The sequence below is a fragment of the Pavona decussata genome, unplaced genomic scaffold, assembly GCF_977016875.1.
Source record: "Pavona decussata unplaced genomic scaffold, jaPavDecu1.1 SCAFFOLD_391, whole genome shotgun sequence".
Lineage (NCBI taxonomy): Eukaryota > Metazoa > Cnidaria > Anthozoa > Scleractinia > Agariciidae > Pavona > Pavona decussata.
This window is the reverse complement of record NW_028145763.1, coordinates 1196567-1215725: the sequence shown is the minus strand read 5'-3', so window position 1 is coordinate 1215725 and position 19159 is coordinate 1196567. Positions and strand designations below refer to the sequence as shown.

General features: G+C 36.2%; 2 protein-coding genes across 2 annotated transcripts in view; one reads left to right on the top strand and one right to left on the bottom strand.

Annotated features, from left to right (window-relative positions):
* Window positions 1-19159, top strand: part of LOC146451271 (trace amine-associated receptor 8a-like) — a 46125-nt gene that overhangs the window by 3278 nt on the left and 23688 nt on the right. The gene's annotated exons all lie outside the window — the stretch shown is intronic.
* The window catches only part of LOC146451270 (vacuolar protein sorting-associated protein 45-like), a 39913-nt gene continuing 37474 nt past the window's right edge, over window positions 16721-19159 (bottom strand). Inside the window, exon 16 of the mRNA XM_085099419.1 lies at window positions 16721-17934. Coding sequence (XP_084955545.1) covers window positions 17826-17934 — 109 coding nt within the window. The 3' untranslated portion in view covers window positions 16721-17825. The remainder of the gene's footprint in view (window positions 17935-19159) is intronic.

Here is a 19159-nt window from a genome sequence, read left to right as displayed (position 1 = left end):
CAGAAACCGCCGGACTTTATAATCTTCCGTCTTCGACTGTTTTTGACTGTACTTGTTTCGGTCACGCAACGGCTTGATTGGTTTTTCTTACATATGGCCGGCCAAAATCGAAAAAAAAAAAAAAATCCAAACATCAGGGCGCCTGAAACTAGTTCCTTTAAAGTTATTTGAACATGCAAACGTGACTGTTCACGCATTAACGCGGCTTTTGAATTTCTCCGTGAACACTGAGTGATCGATTCAGGTTGTTTATTTCACGACGGTCATGGCGTGTGCGTGAATGGTTTATTCAGCAAAGATAATTACTTGAATGATGTTTTAACGAGAGGAAATTGAACAGATACCGGTAGAAGGTGATATAAGAAAATTTTGAATTAACGAGAACTTTTTCAGTTTCTCAACCAGAATGACGTTCGTTCTTTTCGCATGTGTCGGTTTGCCAACATAAATAACAGCTATAAACAAGATAAAAGATATACAGACAGACAAAGAGTTCCGTGATCACTGATGATAACAGTACCTGAAAAAGGGTTGGGTGAATCAATTCTTCGTTAATAAGATCTTTAAAAAAGTTCAGTTTTCTGTTTAATCGTTAATTTTCTCTGATCTGTAGCACTTTTTTTTAAATGTGTTTATTTTAGTTACAATGATCTGTTGTGTTCTTATGAACACTGCCGTTGTTCTGATTGAAACAATTACCAAATATACAAAATTTAATTTAATTTAATTTAATTCATTAAATTTAATGCATACCTCGTGAAATTTCTCAGGACAAACACGTTTCGGGACAACACTAGCAGTGTTTGAATAAGTCATGTTTACTCCGAAGTTGAGCTTATCTTAGCGCGCGCGTGATTCTCTCTTCGGCTACATTTCTGTGTAGACCATTATAGACTTGCCACAAGTCGTCTTCTTATGCACCGAAAGAGTGACCAACAAGGCGACGGAGTCGTGAGCCGAGCGCCTGACTGGACTCCCACGAAAACGGACTTTGAGAAAGTCTAACCTATCCCATCTCAGTGGGAAATTGGCCGGTGCAGAGCCAGTGCTAACCAATGACGAGATCTGCATGGGCTCTCTTAACATACTGCAATACTGACAAGGTGAGAAAAGCAGACCGTGGGATAGGCAAGTCGGAGTCCTTAGCTTTATTGCGACAACTTGAAACTGGTGTACTGAGTACACCTTAATTTTGTCATATACGCTGGCCTCCTCTGTAACTGATTTGCGAATGAATGGGGCAATTTAGTTTGGAAACAGTGCAATCCAAACGTAGCCTGGACCCAGTCATCATTTTAGGGGACATCGTATTACCTGCTCCCCTAAAAGCGACTGCGTGGGGGTATAACCCAAACGTGACTAGTATTTGTCTTTTTCGTCGCTGGTGTTTTCAACTTTGAACTAATCACTACATAAATCAATAAGTGAGCTTAGCAATCTTTTGCATAGGTATATGCCGTGACCGCAGGCCTATTGCGGAAGCTACCGAGGCGACAGCAAAAACAGTACGAGAAACTGCAAGCATTGGATCGAGCCGAGGGGATTAGGGGAGGGGGGGGGGGGGGTTCTACTCATAGTACAGGGTATGTGTGAAACGATAGTAAGAGTTAAAATTTAGGTGTGAAAGGCTTGTCCTTTTGCACAGTTCAGATTCAGAACATAAAATAACTTTATTATATTACATCAGGAGCTACATTTAGGCCTATAGACGCACTAAATTCATACTTGGCATCTACAGACGTCAGCCCTATTAGATCTCAGCTAAAACGCTCATTGGAAAATGCGAGCGGACGAACTTTGATGGTGGACAAGGGGTGGCTCCTGTCAGGTACATGCCAAGAAATAACACCAAATGAGACAGGCGCCCTGTCCCGCGCAACACGTTCACCAGACACGCTGCGTCGCCAGCTCTCTAGTGATAAACATTCTGATGTCGCAGCACACCGTTGATGTGCTAAACGAACTTAAAGAGGAGTTTGCATTGACTGTGAAGCAAGCAAAGGCAAATATCTTTACATCGTCATGGAAGGCCCACATACCGGCGCTCTATCAACCAAGATGCTGCAAGGGTCGACGTCCTAGAGCGACCTGAAGAGTTATCAGCAGGGGCACCCAACGACAGTTTTCTCTTAGATCCTTTGAAACGCTATTTTAGGTTATCTGGAGTGCCTTTAAAGTTCTGTAGGTTCATTTTAGGCTGCGCTATAATATTTTTATCTGTTCGGCCATTCTAGGGGAACTTCAGTCTTTTCGAAATTACTAGGGCATTTTTGTCCATTTCTCGAAAACCTTAGGTCTTATTTCCTTTCCGTAAATCTTAGCTGACCATTTTTCCCCGAAACGACATTTTCATCAATCCGAAAACAATAGGCCTTAAATTTTCCATATCATGAAAGTTGGGTGCCCCTGTTATCAGTTTTGGTTGTCCGAAAACCAAAGTGCGCGATTCAGTAAACATGGTATATTCCTTCGCATGTCAGCATAGCTCAGATCCTATCTACCCGGCATAGTAAATCGAACGTTCGAAAATCGAACTCAATCGAACGAAATCGAACACCAGACTTTCAGTGAGTTCGATTTCCGAACAAATCGAATTCAATCGAACAAATCGAACTCAATCGAACTAAATCCATCTGATTGTGTTCGATTGAGTTCGGTTTCCGAACTCAATCGAACACAATTTAATTGATTGAGTTCGATTGGCTCTGGTAAACCTACACAAAGCAAGCAAAAACCAAGCCCATCAAAGCAGGTTTTTCTTGTGCTTTGTTACAATTTATTCAATAACAGAAACCCCATTTATAAACTGTCCACGGCAGTTAAGAAAACAGAACAGAACAGAACAAAGCTATCATTATTCCCGCGGGCGTTTTCCGAAATTGTCGTACCCTTTTCTTTTTTAGCTAACTTACAACTGAGCTGAATGACAAATCGAAGGGTTACTTTTATGCAAAAATACAAGCAATGTACTAAAAAACTTCACCATCCTTGACGTCAAAGCGGCATTCCTGGTAGCCTTTTTACTACGCATTTGAAGCTTACAATCCACAGCGCATCTGAAGCCATTTCTGCGTAATTTCTTCGTTTACGTAAAACACGTGCGCTACACTCCGGACTGAAGTAACTCGAGCTTCCAAGATGGTTAGGGATTTTCAATGTTTTCCTGTTTTACACAAATCACGAATTCGTTCGATTTGGTTCGATTGATTTTTTTTCTTTTCGGTGAGTTCGATTTTGTTCGATTGCCGAACTCAATCGAACTCAATCCACGGATTGAGTTCGATTGAGTTCGATTGAGTTCGATTGAGTTCGATTGAATTTTAGTTCGATTGGGTTCGATTTACTATGCCGGGTATCTAGAAGCAGAGACCGATACAACGTAGAATTACGGTTTAAAGGTTACTATATTTCGGCTGGCCAAACCAGCCTTCTTCAGGTATTTATTTATATAGCTGACAAATATTTGCACAATAGCAGAACTATGTTAAACTAAATTGATTAACAGTATAAAATATGAAGCAAATGACAATAATAATAACAAAAAATAAAAAACGAAGAAATGTACTAGTTTTTTTTTCCTTTTATTATTTTTTATTTTTTGTCAAGGATGCGCATGTCAGCAGTGAGGAGTGATTTTTTTCTGGCTGATAACATTGTTTTGTCCCATCCTCAAGAGAACAGTCAGCGATGAGACCGTAGTGACTTTTGCACGAAGGCGAAAAGCAAGGCGTTAATAGTTAGTGGTTCTAACAAGAAAAGTGTTCCCCTAGGTTTCACCTCATTAAAATGCAGAGTATCATACTTTAGCAAGGCTTTCTTTGTGGCTCAGTCCTTTTGGCGTGTATAGATGATAAAAACATTCGGCTATAAATCATCGGTCCTGTCCACACTTTGGTAAAGATTTCATTGTTTTTAATTTGTTTTTTTTGTTGTTGTTGTTTTCAGCATGTCAGGACACACGTTTCCCGTGTGTTTTTCACCCAACATAGTCAAACCTAACGTCACGTGAATTAAAAAAAGCGTAACATTTTATTACGTGACTTATGCCATAAACAGAGTCGAATTGATTCACGAGCGCTTTCGCTTCAAGTAAATCCTGCGAACGGACCTCGAAGCGACAGCTCGAAACAAAAAAACCGTTTCGAAATTCAAAGAAAATCAAACTCATCTCCATTTTAAACGATCTTCAAGTCGAAAAGAAGTGGTCCGATGGTAAGTCATTTGAGTTTATTGTCGCTCCATCGCAATAAGCGATGATACTTTCTCTTGTTGACTTCACACATCAAGATGGCTATATAATAATGAAAGGATACAAACACAACCAAATATCTTATTTAGACAATGCCTTATTGCAGTTACCAAAACATGACCTTTCACTGGTGGTTTAAAGGCGAATGCCGAGGTAAACTACATGAAATTTCAATAGTTTCTCTTCGTACTGGTTGCAGTCATGTGCAGTTTGTTTACACTTTTTTATTGCGATTTTCGTGCTTTTGAGACCGCTAATGCTCGGCGCTGGTAAAAAGCCCGAAGCTATTTTTTTAAACCTGGTTTTAGAGCGATACTTCTCAATCTATAATTCTAAATTTGAAGGGTTTTAGTATTTTACCGGATCGCGAAATTTTCTATTAAAAAGGTGCGCCAAATTCAGAACTTGGAGGGAGCGAATTTTTGAGGTTTTTTGTGGCTCCTCATGACCAGGAAAATTCATCCACTGAAGTATTTTTGGACTCAGATACTTAATAAACACTTCAAAAGCAAATTTTCGAGAAGAAAAGTGGGTTTTCTATGATGCGAATTGAACAGAACGAAGTTTACGAGAAGGTGTGAACCATGTTTATTTCGGGTGTTTTGCAAACCACGAGGGGCCGTCACTGTTTTTTCTATTTTTTCCGATTTAAAAAATATATTTCAGGAAAAAAAATCCCACCACGTTTTTAAAACTAGTATGGAGTATCTCTGGACGGAATATGCAGAGTTTTGATTTTTTCATCATGTGCCACTTTTTTATGATTTCGCTCGGTCTTAGTAGACATTCCCTCTTAATGGGGTTAATCGTCAGCCGTCAAACAGCCTATAATGTAACCGTCAACAGTCAAAATAGGCCAATTTTTATCATCAACCGTAAAAGATGCAGTTATTACTTGCCGTCAAACGGTTTCAAGGTCTTTCAAATATCACTATTTGAGCTACTCGTCCCGGAATTCTGACTCTCAAAGAATCGTCTTCACTGGTAAACAAGTTTCTATGTTCCCAAATATATTCATTTTATGGTCTTTTCCACTTAATTTGCGTTTTAATTGAACTCCCAACTAACTTCCGTCGTGAAGTAATTCTAGTTTCAAAATATTAATGATTTACAACATTGATAACGTGTTTCAGACCAAGAACAACCTCCAGAACACAACTGTTAATATTAAAAAAAGTTAATATAAACTTTAACTGATGGAAGAAATTTCCTCTTGATTCAATAAAATTCAATAAAATTCAATAAAATCGGCAAAATTTAAACGTCAACCGCCAAAGCTCCACCCCCATTGAGACCCTCATTTTAGTTAGACACTTACTGAGTTTCACACTGGAGTTTTAGAGATTTTTTTGATACTTTTCCACTTAATTGGCTATAGAGAGTGAAGTAACAAAAAAAACATGATTTCTCAGTGAATTCATTGGCAACCCGAGGGTGAACTAGCTTTGGGTAGCTAAGTGCATTTCCACTATAAAAAAAGCATTGACAAGTATGGCAGTTTCAAGTTTTTTTCAAGTTTTAACAAAGGTATTGATCAAGAAACGCCACTGACTGATTTCTCGACGATGACTTGAGGGCTATTTGGCAGTTTTCACTTTGTTTCGTTCAGTTTTTTTTTTATTGAATTTTACGAAGGATCACAGAACACGCTTATTGTTAACGAGCTGTTGTGGTCGGCTTGTTATGTTGGCCTTACTCCAGCTTTCACGAATCTAAGGGTTTTCTGGTTCTTTTTACCGTTGTAAGGTCATGTTGGAAATCATATTTGGTCTGCACTCTTCGTTACGTTTGTCTGTTTATCTGTTTGTTAGTTTTTTGACAAGTGATTTTTCCTTAGCAGTTTCCACCCCAGCTAAGAAATTAAAGCTAATGGAAAACTTGACAAGCTTAAGCAGGAGCATATATTTGTGTAAATTTTACGTTTTGCACGACTTGCATATGTACATGTATGTAATTGACCACTCCCCTAGGGGCTTTTCAGGGTCAATGAACAACACTTTACGGGGGACTTTGGCAGACTGCTTTCATGGTGCAAATAGCAAATGGCAGACTTCACGTAATCTTAAATATTCAAAGCGCGTGAATAGCAGTGAAATAGATCAGGACAAACAAAATAAAACTCTTGTTCGTAGAAAGCGAATAACGACTGAAACTTGACCAAGATTCAGCCTTCTTATCTAACACCGGTTTCGGTTGTTGAGCCTAAACCTTGCGCGAATATCGAAAAGAATTCTGTCTCCAACCACTCGCAAAATTTAACAGAAACATTTGTAGTGTACGAAGAAGAAGTGATTTAGAAAAGCGTTTAACTATAAAAAAAATTGCGATAAAATAGTTCTTAAAATAATTTTAAGATTAAAAAATACAAGAAAACGACGTCGTTTCGACGTCAGCTAAACGTCATTATCAAGTCAAAATATGTTTGTAAGCTGCAGTCTATAAATACTAAAAAAAACAATAAGGGATTAAAAAGCTGTAACGTGAGAAAAAATAATTTTTTTTTCACTTTACAGCTTTTTTAATCAGCTATCATGGCTATGGTTTTTTAGTATTTATAGACTGCAACTTACAAACATATTTTGTACTTGATAATGACGTTTAGCTAACGTCGAAACGTCGTCATTTTTTAGTAATTTTTTTTATCTTAAAATGATTTTAAGAAATATTTTATCGCATTTTTTTATAGTTAAAAATTCGTAGGGGCATTTTTAAGATATCTCGATTGATGCAAAGTAGGAACTTTTCCACTGATCTGCGCTTTATTTTAACTGTTTCAGACGCAAAAATCTTAGAATCAAAGCAAACGATAAAACTCAATATACATTTAGAATGTTTTGCTATCAGGAAAGACCTTTTTTCTGTTAATAACAAAAAAGAGAAAGTGTCAAGTTTTATTTTGCCAGAGCTGATATATTGGTGAACAAAATCGCCCCTTAAAAATTGATTCATTATTTACTTGAAAACGCCCTTACAGATGTTTTTCCAATTTTTCCTGTGAGTTGTCTAGATTGAGTAGTTTAAATCCCCTAAGTTTCGTCATTAAGTGTCTTACAAGATTTCGAAATAATCGACAATGTTTAAAACGAGAGGCCATGCGCTACCGCTGCTAAAACGATGAGAAAATTAACTTTGATTATATATGTTCAAATGATGATGTACTATGAAAGTTTATCTTCTATGCAAGATTGTAATTTCAAAACTTCCACCGTAAGTACAGAAAGACTGCTGCGAGCCTCCTTAAGCTGCAAATTCAATGTTGATATGGTATGCTAAATGTTGACATGGTACGGCATTGTTCGTCAGTTTTGTATTGTAGATACCCAATAGAAGAGCATGATATTATATGCAATAAAATATATCAGTCCCGGCGGAATATCGTACACACTGATTTGAATATATCAGCATAACTTTTTAACAGCTAGTTTGAAACGTGAACACTTCCGTCGGTTTATGCGTGATCTTCATTGTTGAATTTGAAGTTGTTCCTTTTAATTAATTTCAATGAAACTTTGAAATAAAGTTGTTCAAAAATTTAATGCGAACGATCCCAAAGAAAAAGCTCATTCTTAAGATTGCAACAGAGAAAATCGGTAAAACTTTGGTGGCTTCAAACGAACACTTCAAGGCACATATTGTCAATGTTGTCAAATCACTTACCAAAGCGGGCCATTCAAGAATTGGGTGGTGGCTTTTCAAATACAAATCTGGATGGTGCAAAATTTGCAGTTTACTGATTTCGAGAATTTTTGTTTATCGTCGTCATAGTAATATCGATTTTCCCAAAATATAAATCCTGACAAACTATAATTCAAAACCAGTAACTGGTGTAAAATTGACTTCGATTGGTGCCTTAGAAGACTACCAAAATGTCGGTTAAAGAAGTGAGGAATGGTCCCCAAAAACTGTATCGAAATTGAGATTCATCTGTAGGCGACGAGTAAAAGACCGAGTGATGTTTAATAGGCTAAAGTTACGCCCTGTTTTACTCTCAGTTGGGTTCAGTGCAAATATATTGTTAGTATTAATACCTCTTGCAAAAATATTGATTTGTTCAAACTTCCTCAACAGATTGCTAAGCTCAATACACCATTTGATCGCTAAGGGACTGTATATTTATCTGCCAATGGCAAATTGGAGTTTAAGAGCCGCCAAATTGACCAAACATTTTACCCTATTCCACTCAGTTACCGTCGGTTTGACGCGCAAATTGGAAATCTCGAAATTGGCCCTTTATACTTGGAAATTCAGCCTGGAGTTTTCAATTTTCGATTTCTTTCTTTTCGAGAAGTTGGCACTGAAGGGACTGACCGCGCTCCTCCCACTTTCGACATCAGTAGATTTGCATTTGATTTTTACCCGTGGAAGTTTCAGCTAAGATGGAAATATTTTTTCAGTTCAAAATTTTGCTTGCTAAAAACCAATTTTAAATTTAAGAAGTTGTAAGTTAATTGTACAAATACCCGGGGTCATTCAAAAAATTAATTAAAGGAATTATTTTGAATTTCACGTGTTTACTGAAGTTAGCGTCAACATTGCACTTTAAATCAAATGCAAGCTTTGATAATTTATTCAAATTTCTGCGTGCTTTCTCTCCCTACTTCTTAAAAATTAACATTTTTCGAAAACAAAAATTTCAAGCTATTGCTATTTCCTTCTCATTGAAAAACGAGTCCTGGTTTTTCTGGAATAAGTTTGATTAAATTATTCAGTAGTAACTTCTGATTTCTACCTTAAACTGGTTTGAAAATTTTGCGTTGACTTTGATTTTGGAATAACCCTTTTTCATCTCGCTTGTCAATTATATCTGTGTTGCACTGTATCAATAGGCTAGCGGCAATTTACACGGTACTCATTTGTTTACAACTGCATCACGGCAGCATATCATACTGTATTTTAGACGACAAATTTCCAATTCGTAGACAATTTTAAACGTTCAACATGGCTACTACGGCTGAAAAGTTTCAAGTTGTTTCAAAAATTTTTCCATTTTGAAAGCGAAAGTCAAAAAATCGTTGAGGGTAACGTGACAATTGCCGTAAACAAGTTTAATTTCAGGACAAGCCAAAATTTAAAGTCCGCGAGTATATTTATTGTTCATAAAACTAAGGTCTTTTTTTTGTAATCAGAGAATCTCCTGTAACATATTCTACTTCATTTTTCCATCAAGTTTCCTGGTATAATCATTTTAATGTATATTCAAATATTTCTTTTGGTAAATACTGTCACAATTTATTTTGTTGCCAAAATCCATACGAATTTTGAACTAGCCTTGCAGTTTTGATCGTGTTTATTCATATTTCCTTAGTTTTTTTTCCATGGTAACCGCCAATCAAATTACTTAAATTTTCCCGCCAAAAAACTTTAAAAAAATACGGGCGCTCAAAATATGCATGCGCCGTTTTTTTAAAAAATTTTATCATTCCAACTAGTTATACTCTGTTCGAAAATTTTATATTTTCCCGCCAAAAGACTTAGAAAAAATACGGGCGCCCAAAATGCGCATGCGCCGTTTTTTTAAAAAAAAAATTCAATATTTAATATATATTTTAGTTGTCAAGTATTCATTTTTATTATTAATAACTTAGAAGAAGAAAAACAATAAAGATCAAAACAGTTGTTTCAGTTGCAATGTGTTCTCTTTATTTCCTTTCTCTTAATTAACAATGCTTTTCAATTTTAAGTTAATTAATTAAGTAAAAATCTTTTAACTAATTAAAAGTGTGAGAAAAATTTTTCTTCCTATATATACTAAGTCTTTTGGCGGGAAAATTTGACTAAATTTGCACAGCGTTTCCCCTGGCAACAATTTTGGTAAAAAATATTAATGGGGCACCCTTGAAAAATTTGTATCATCAAAAAATTCAAAGAGTACCCCTACAAATTTAAACCCGCCAAAAAACATACACCACTTCGCAAGGAAACGTTTTGTAAAAATTGCTAAGCATTAGGATTCGTTTGCCAATTTAAGTTTTGAATTTTGGACTGTTTTCAACTATTTTTTGTCGGAAGTAAAGTTTCATTTGCGAAGTGGTGTATACTAAAAAAAAAAAAAAACAACATGATAAGGAATAAAAGTTTTGCAGCAGCAAAAATTTTGGATCATCGCTACAATTTTGATAACTAAACCGATAGAAAAATGCTTATTTTTTCTATTTCCAAACTTAAATTCAATTTTGATAATAACTAAACCGATAGAAAAATGCTTATATTTTCTATTTCTAAATTCAAATTGAATTTGAAACAGCTGCAAAATCATTGAGCTTACCATGTCGTTTTTTTCTAGCAGAGCTAACATCTTACTGTGTTACAGAGGACAGAACGAAGTTAGAGAGTGAAAGCATCTTTTGCGATAAAATATTAAGAAAATATTTCGGCGATCTTGGCCGATAATTACTTTTCCTGCCTAAGCAGTGATTTTAAATTCAAAAATAAATACTCTGGTAAATCCGTTTTCAAGTTATTGTAAACATTTTGGAGAATAACAATACAATGCCTGTAATGATATTTGGTGTATTTGCTCTCAAGTTCAAGACAATATTTTGGAAAGTGTTGATAGTTGATTCGTTTATTCTTCAGCAGTAATCAAAAACACAAGACGATTTCTCTTTGTAGATATAATTTAGTTCATTTACTTTCTAATTCCAGATAATGTTTTTGCAAACATCAAGAATTCTCCATACAAAAAAATCTAAGGTCTCGTTTGCTTCGTTTACTTTCCAGTAATAGTTCATATTTTTCCGAGACAATTTGCCTTTGTTTATATTTGGTGCGATTATTGTTCAATTTCTCACAATATTTTCGTAATTATCAGTTCGTTTACCTTCTGCCTCTAGATAATTTTTTTGGCAAATATCAAAAGAGTTCGAGTCTTTGATGATTTTTCTCGTTTACTTTCCAGTTCGAGTTAAAAAATATATGCATGCTTTCACTCGTTGTTCTTGTCCCATGTAACACTGATTCAGTTAAAAGCAAGATAAATTAACGTCTGGTTGAAGTAATGTTAAGAAACTAGAATGACAAAGGTAATAATGTTGAATTTTGTTATGTTGAAATTTCAGGACAATTAATTTAATTTGTTCCATTTTTATTATCAACAGGACCACAAAGGACAATACAGATTTTGCCATCAATTTTCACAAACGTTTGACTTTCAGAATCTAAAACGTCAATTTTGAAAGTTCGTCAAAATAGTTCTCTCCATAACTCGTTTCGTATTCTCAAACGTTTCTTATATGATCAAACTTGAATGTGCACCGTGAGGTTTGCAAGAAAACAGTTAGCCAGACAATACATTTCGCCAATCGGATGTAAAAAAATTGTCCTATTCTCTTAAAAATTCCAAATTAATCGTATCAAAAACGGAGAATTAGTTTTTCTGTTTGTTTAGCTAGTAAAAGATTAAAAAATAGTAGCGTAGTTTTGGTATAACGAGCTCCAAGAAATCAAACAAACTGCTCTCGATACAACTGAAATGAAAATTGGACTGTACATTGTTTCTTTCCACATAATCAATTTGACGTAAGATTTTCATAGATTTTGCACGTGACATAAAGGTTTGAACAGCAGACAAAATCCCTATAAATTATTTTGTAAACTTCAACTCAAGTAAAAGTAAAATCCATTCAATTTCTCACCGAAAAATTTGAATTAAAATGCACTTCAATTGTATGATACTATGTGGAAATAGATTGTTGAAAATGAATTTGAAGTTTGTGGCTTGTGATTCACAGCGTAATAAATTTGTTCAAAATTCATCAGTTTTGGTCAATAGTTACATCGATGATTCATGAATGACCTCCTTGAAATCACCTTTTGGTATGCTTCCTGTTTAATTGGCTGAGAAATAATCGAAGTGCTTTCTCCAGAAAATTTCAATTTTCAAAGATTAAAATTATTTCTTTCGTCTTTGCCAGAACCAAAATGGCGGGAAAATCATTCAGTTTTTTGTGGTCCATGCTGAACTCTAATTTGGTACGAATTCAAAGATGTTCCCGAAGCGTTTTCTATCGTTTGGTCAACATTATTTCAACCAGACGTTTGTTTTACTATTTCTACAGGATGCAAAGGAAACATAAGGCAAAGCAAACGATACCCCATATTTATTCGTTTTCAGTAAATTATAAGATTTTCCATTTAACTCTTTTGTTAAATCAGTAAAAGTTTTGACGCGACACTGCAACAGTTAAATTGGTAAATACACGTTTCCATGGGGATCCTCTTTGAAGCCTTCTGTTTCCTTGGCAACGATAAATACGAAGGTGGAACTGCCAAGTGCAGTATCTACTAATTTTGTTACAACCATGAATTTGTAACCCAAACTAAGATTTAAACCTGGAGAAATTGAAGTTTCAAATTTCTTTCTAATTCAGTAGAAAAAGCAAGACTATTATCTGCTTTCCATTTTACAGACCAAATAATATAGAAATTTGAAGATTTTTGCAGTTGATCATGCAGGAAATTTTCTATTATTGAATTGACCAGAACGGAAAGAGATCCAAACCTGAAGAATTTATTTTGAATTTTAAGCGTCCAGTTTCCTCCGAATTCAGGCAAAAGCTATAAGGTCATCAACAGAGTTTCCATTTAACCATTGACCTGCTCGAACAAAACTTTTCTTAGAATCTTTTTAATTCCATCAATTTATCTAGTAGTAAAACAAACGCAATTGCTAGTCTCATTTTCTAGCATTTTGACTAAGCCTAGAAGTAGGCTTCGGATGCCATTTTTTTTCATAACGAAAACAGAAGAAATTGCTTCTTCAGAGTTTGATCTAGCTGTCCTTTTATCCAGCGTGGTTTGTCTTTTATTTTTTAATTTTTATGAACCTTGCAGTTCCACCTTGGTAACTTATTTTAACTAAAAAATAACGTAACACTGAGCGATCACCGATGTTGACATTTTCAAGTTGTCCATAAAATATGATCAGCAGGGATTTGCTGAAGCAAAGGCATATAAAAACGAGCAGCGATAAATCTTTCCTGGTTTTTTTCCATAATATATCATAGACAAAAAAGACGAACTATGATTTCAAATTGTATTTAATTTTTGGAAAATCTATAAAGAAAAAAAAGTAAAATCGCGAAAAATGTGGCCTTAAACTTTGTTAGTATGGACTGATCGCTCAGAGTTAACGTTAAAAATGCGTTAACTGATCTGTAGGATAATACTGTAACAAAAAGATAGTGGCTGGTATGTGAGAAAGATTTGAGTCGCAAAATGTATACAGAATTAGTGTATGGAGCTGTGCGGAAATCTTGCCCAAAATTTAAGCATATCACTGATATTTTAGTAGACACATCACAATTATCTGTTCCTGAATTGAAGATCAAATATGTTTGTTTTGTCATATATACCACCACCATCTTTCAAATGCTTCATAAATTTAATTAAATCTTATCTTTGTTCCGTGTACTTCGGTTCAGTGCTTTCCCTCCTTTTCTGATCCTTTTTCTTCTGTTCAGTCTTCTTTCTTGTAGAAATGTCCTTTCTGAGAATTAAACCAACAAAACACATAAATTTCTGTTCATACAAAACCAAGTGGGATTTCTACTTGTAACAACCCTATTGCGCACAAAAGAGCCTTTCACTTCGCGCGCCTCGATTAGTTTCCGCTTTTTGCGGTCCAGTGTAATTAGCTTAAAAATTGGTAACCGTATAATAAAGATTGATTGATTAAAAAGCCAAAACTAAACATTCCAGAATATCCTCAAGTTTCATTATTTGCAATGTAGCGAAATATAAACAGTACCACGGGAATCAAAGTACTACTCAGTAGCTTTCATTTGAATGGTCACACTTTAGAATTTCATCCACAGACTAAAACGTTAGAACCACCTTGTACAGCACAATAAACAACACCAAAGAAAAGAACTTTCATTTCATAGCTTTTATTTGAATGGTCACACTTTAGGATTTCATCCACACACTCAAAAGTTAGAACCACATTGTACGGCTTTATAAGCAGCACTACATATGGAAAGTTGGTTAAGCGAGCCAAAAATAAAAATTCGGAGTTTTGAATGAAATGATCAAAAATGACTGATTGTACCCAACTTTCAAGAGAGCAAATTTTACTTTTCACGAGCAACTATACCGTTGTATATTTATAAGTTTTTCAAAGCGAGAGAAAAACAATAACAGGAAATTATTCAGTGCTTTTCTAATGCAAAACAGTCGACAAAGTTCTCAGCACGTGGCCACATCGAATTTGGAAAGGTTTTCTTTCCACAGAAAGGAACCAAACATTCAGTTTATTTATCGTTAACTCTTCCCCAGCTTTTATATACTATAATTGTGTTTTCTTCAATTTCAGTTCTTATCAAAAAACGAGCAGAGAGAAGCGTAACTTCAATAAACCAAACTTCAGAACGCGCCTTCAACGATTGACTTCTGAATATTACGTAGCGAAAACATTTTACGGCATTAAGACTCTTACCGTTAGCGTTTAACTGAAGCCAATATTCCTTTCTTCAAAGCCTTTTATGACTCCTGGCATATCAGTATAACTTCAAGAACAGAGGTCGCCTTCACGCGTCCTCACTCGTCAAGTAGTTGCTCACTTTGACGCGAATTCTTCACTTTGTCATGAATATTGATTAGAAGTCGGGAACCAATCACTGGTCGCTAAAAAGGCATATTTGGAGCGGAATTCTTTACCATGTTTCAATTCATAAACTTGACAATTTTCATTGTTGTTCAAACACAAACCTATGGAATAAATATTTACACCATGGAAAAAAAACTGTCAAGTGTTTTTTCCGCAAAATTCAAATCATGCTTTTTTATGGCATTGAAATCATTTTTCGCAATTTAATTTTACAAAATAAAAATTCATAAAGCCTTGCTGAGTCAACAGTGCGTCAGAGAATGCTTTTTACAAATCTCCTCATTCGCTAAGATTTATTGAACATTACTAAAACTAGGAACGGGAAGATTCAATATTTGAGGTCGGTAGTGATTATCCACAATTTTTTATTTAATATTTTCAAAATAACGGTTCACATCCATACCACTAAAGCCAGGAACAAAGATGAGTGAACACTGAAAATTCCCTAGGTACTCAACTACTATCAGAAACTAGAATTGACTGTTTGTCTAGATAGTAACTGGGCAGGTAAATAGGCGAGGGAAGTAACGAAGACAACAAAATGAAGAAAATTAATCCTTTCTTGTTGTTTTAGACTAAGAGTATTCTCTTACTTCTCTCAGGGATATGAGAAGCCATGGTCATGGCCAACCTCGTTCCCAGGGTTCTGACCATGGAAACGAGGTTGGGTCATGGGCTCCAGCCTGAGCGAGCGAAACACTTGAGAAGATACCACACGTTTTCAGTTTTGCATCATTCAGGGGCCGCGGTCGATTTGGGATATCTTACGAAACCAATTCGCTGACGGTAACAAGAACGTAACAATTACAAAACATGACTTTCCTCACTGAACATTTCGTTTCTCTGCCGTTTTCCGCCATGACGAAATGACCGTGGGCATAACTCGGCCGTTTTCCTTTGTCTCTCTGAACAAAATGGCAACACGATTTTGAGAGCCTGTTTATTCCAATGTGAATTTTTTTTAACCGATGAAGCAGCAAATTAAATTGTAATTTGATTCCCGCACCACCAATTTCTCCTGACAGAAACACTCAAATTTTTTTCCGAGTATGCCCGTGTCATTTATTGATTAATACACCATTCTAAATTACTAATGAATTTGGGAACGCTATTTACATTCCTTTTACAGACATCCATTTTACCCCTTAAGCCCTAACAGTGATCAGCAATCAAATTTCTCCTTGTAATATCAATGCCTATGAGCACCCAAGGTGATTTTTCTTGATTTTAATAACTTCTCCTCAGTACAGACTTTTATAAGAAAAGTATGGGGACAAGAAGGGAGAGTTTGTTCTTTGATATAAGGGGTTAAAAGGTTAAGGTATGATTCAAAGCACAAACGAAAACTACATCCATTAACTCCAAATTATACACATGAATTGAAAAAATAAGCGCGTGGGTGTTAAGCTACCCAAGAAGGAGATAGTATGTATGGTTTACAATTTACTACAAAAAAAGAGGAGAAATCCGCAAATTCCGTTTCGCTGTTGGAGTAAAAAGAGAAAGTAAAATTAAAAGAAATTTGGTTTTGTTTTTCGAATGTTAGAGTGAAAATTAGACTTTAATTTATGTTTAACAAAAAGGAACACGTTTGTATTGAACGGTGGGGGGCGGGGGGGGATTGGCGTGCAAAATACATGACCTTTTGCTCAAGGGTTTTACCGCCGGTGGAGCGACATGAAGTCATTTTCAACTTGCTATTGCGATAAAAGACATACCAACCTCTTTTCAAGGAGCAAGAATTTCACACGGAGAATCTCATCACTTTACCATAAAGCATAATAAACATTACCAGAGGAATTACTGATTTCTTATACGAATTTTTTAATGGCGGATTTAACGTATTAACCAGGATTAAACGAGTGAACATTACATAAACTTAATTGCGCAACGTTTACATGTCAATTACACAGGAAGATTTTAAACGAAGCATTTTGCAACTTTTTTCAAGAGTCGAAGCATATTGCCAAAGCAAAAGTTTCGTGTACCTTCACTTATCATCACACTTGGAAAAGCAAAGAAGTGTCGGAGTCTGTTAGTTTTCGAGAATTATGACCGAAAGTAAAATGGTCTATTTCTGACATATTCTTGGTGTGTAAATTAACCTAATTTGATCTGGTTTACACTAAACCAGGTCGCAGTTGATCACGGATCGGACGAGCACATACCCTCTCAAGCAAGCCTTTCCGGCGAGTGAAAAGCTAGTTTCCGGTTTTCTGGCCGCGCGAGAATCAATTTTTGCGCTCGCCCTATTCTCACGCGGCCAAAAAACCGGAAACTAGCTTTTCGCGCCTCAGACAGCGTCGTTACCCTTACGATGAATCTCTGTACGGGAATCGTTCAGATTTAAGTTGTCCCTTAGTAATGGAACGGAAAATTTAAATTTTGATAACAAAATGAGAATTTTTGATTGGCTAGAAGGAACTCCACCATGGTAAATTCACCAATGACAATAAGTGACGCCGCTTTCACAAAGCCATAGTAACGTAATAGTTAATCAGTAACTTCTAAATCTGTGAGAACTTCGTTCTGTTCTCATGACGAAGATGAAAGACCATGCAATAAACTGCTAACAGCCCACATCTGGATAGTCGAACGAGAGTGCTGACAGAGTGACGTAAGGGAACAAAAACAAAACGAGGGGAGACTGAGCTTTCTCCCGCCTAAATCGAAGATCCCCTTTGCCTCATCCGCTTCAGCCCACCCGCTCGACTAATAAGCTTTAAACCGCACACTGCGGTATCTTTCCCTACCGACACGTTTTTTGTTTGTTTGCTTGCAAAATCTCAATATTTCTCTGCGTACCACTTTTCCTTCGTTCTCCTATCTTAGAGTCTAAAACAGGCTATTTGGATATTACAAATGTACTCTTACGATACTTTAGTAATTTGAATGTCTCTGGAGAGACCTGTCTCTCGTATTCAGTCTTCTAAGCCTGTCAGTGGTTAAGCTAAGATCCTGAGACACAGTTCAGAAGAACGATGACGTATAAGAAGATCTGTAGTTTGCTCCGCCCGAGGACGCTCGGGCTCTGGGCGCTGCTCCTTGGCCTGTAGAGTGAACGACTTCTTCTAAAAAGCTGAAAAGAAAAGAAAGGAAACATGCATTAAAATTCGCTGGACCCTGTTCACACTACGTGCCCGTATCAGGGCCCTATGCTCGGGAACTAAAAAGGAAGTTGTTCAGACTCCTTTGTGCCCAAGGAGAAATAGTTTCCTCGGCCGTCAGTTTAGCGCGCGCCATTTTGTTTAAGGGTGCAGTGTCACCTATTTAGTGTTGCTTTGAATGGCGAAACAACACGGCTTCAATCGACGGAATCGTCAAAATAATGGTTCAGTTTTTGTTAACAATAACCCTACTAGTGCACAGAAACTAGTATTACACAGTAGAACCCCGGTAACTCGAACTATAAAGGGAAACGAAACACTGTTCGAGTTAGCGCGGTTTCGAGTCATAGGGGCCGATTAAAATATTCAATTTTCCTTGTTAACAATCAATAGTTCATTGATTTTCAGCACTTTGGTATACAATACAGTGCAAATTAAACTTATTTCACGAGAAACTAACACATTTTGCGACAATTATAACGATTATGCATTCTTACCACAATGCAATACCGTGAATGTAACTTAGTTTATTTAATGCACTCAATTGATGTTCCCTTTTGCGTTGTCCAGTCTTTGTTCTAGTGTTGGAATTCAATCACACGATAAAAAAACAAAACAAAAACAAAAACAAAAAAAAAAAACAAACAAAAAAAAAAAAAACTAATGGGATATCTCAATGGGCATCCGTGGCGAGTTATAAGAACCGGAAATTCGAGTTATCGGGGTAAATTTTGATCAAGGGAAACGAAATTTAGTTGGAGTTAACGGGGTTTTCGAGTTATCCGAGTTCGAGTTAACCGAGTAAAAATGACTGAAAAGTTGGGTCAAATTCAAGGGAATTGAGACTCAGTTCGAGTTAGTGGGGAAGTTCTAGTTACCGGGGTCCTACCGTAGTTGTTTTTGTCTGCGGATAACTTGGATGGAAATGGATTGCAACTTGAGAATATTCAAGTTCTTCTGTGTTAAAACTAATAATACTTCTTCCTTGGAGAAATCCCTTACTAAAGTTTCCCGGTGTTCTAAGAGCAATTTCGTGTAAGCAAAAAGATTTTTCGTCAAATGTTCGAGCAGTTTTGACCAAAACACACTGTTCCCGCAGCAAAATCGCCGTGACAGTGCCTACTTAATGTACTGCAAGGAGGCATGGGGAAAGGCGCGTGAACTGACAAAATCCTGTTTCGAACAGTGCCCGTGACC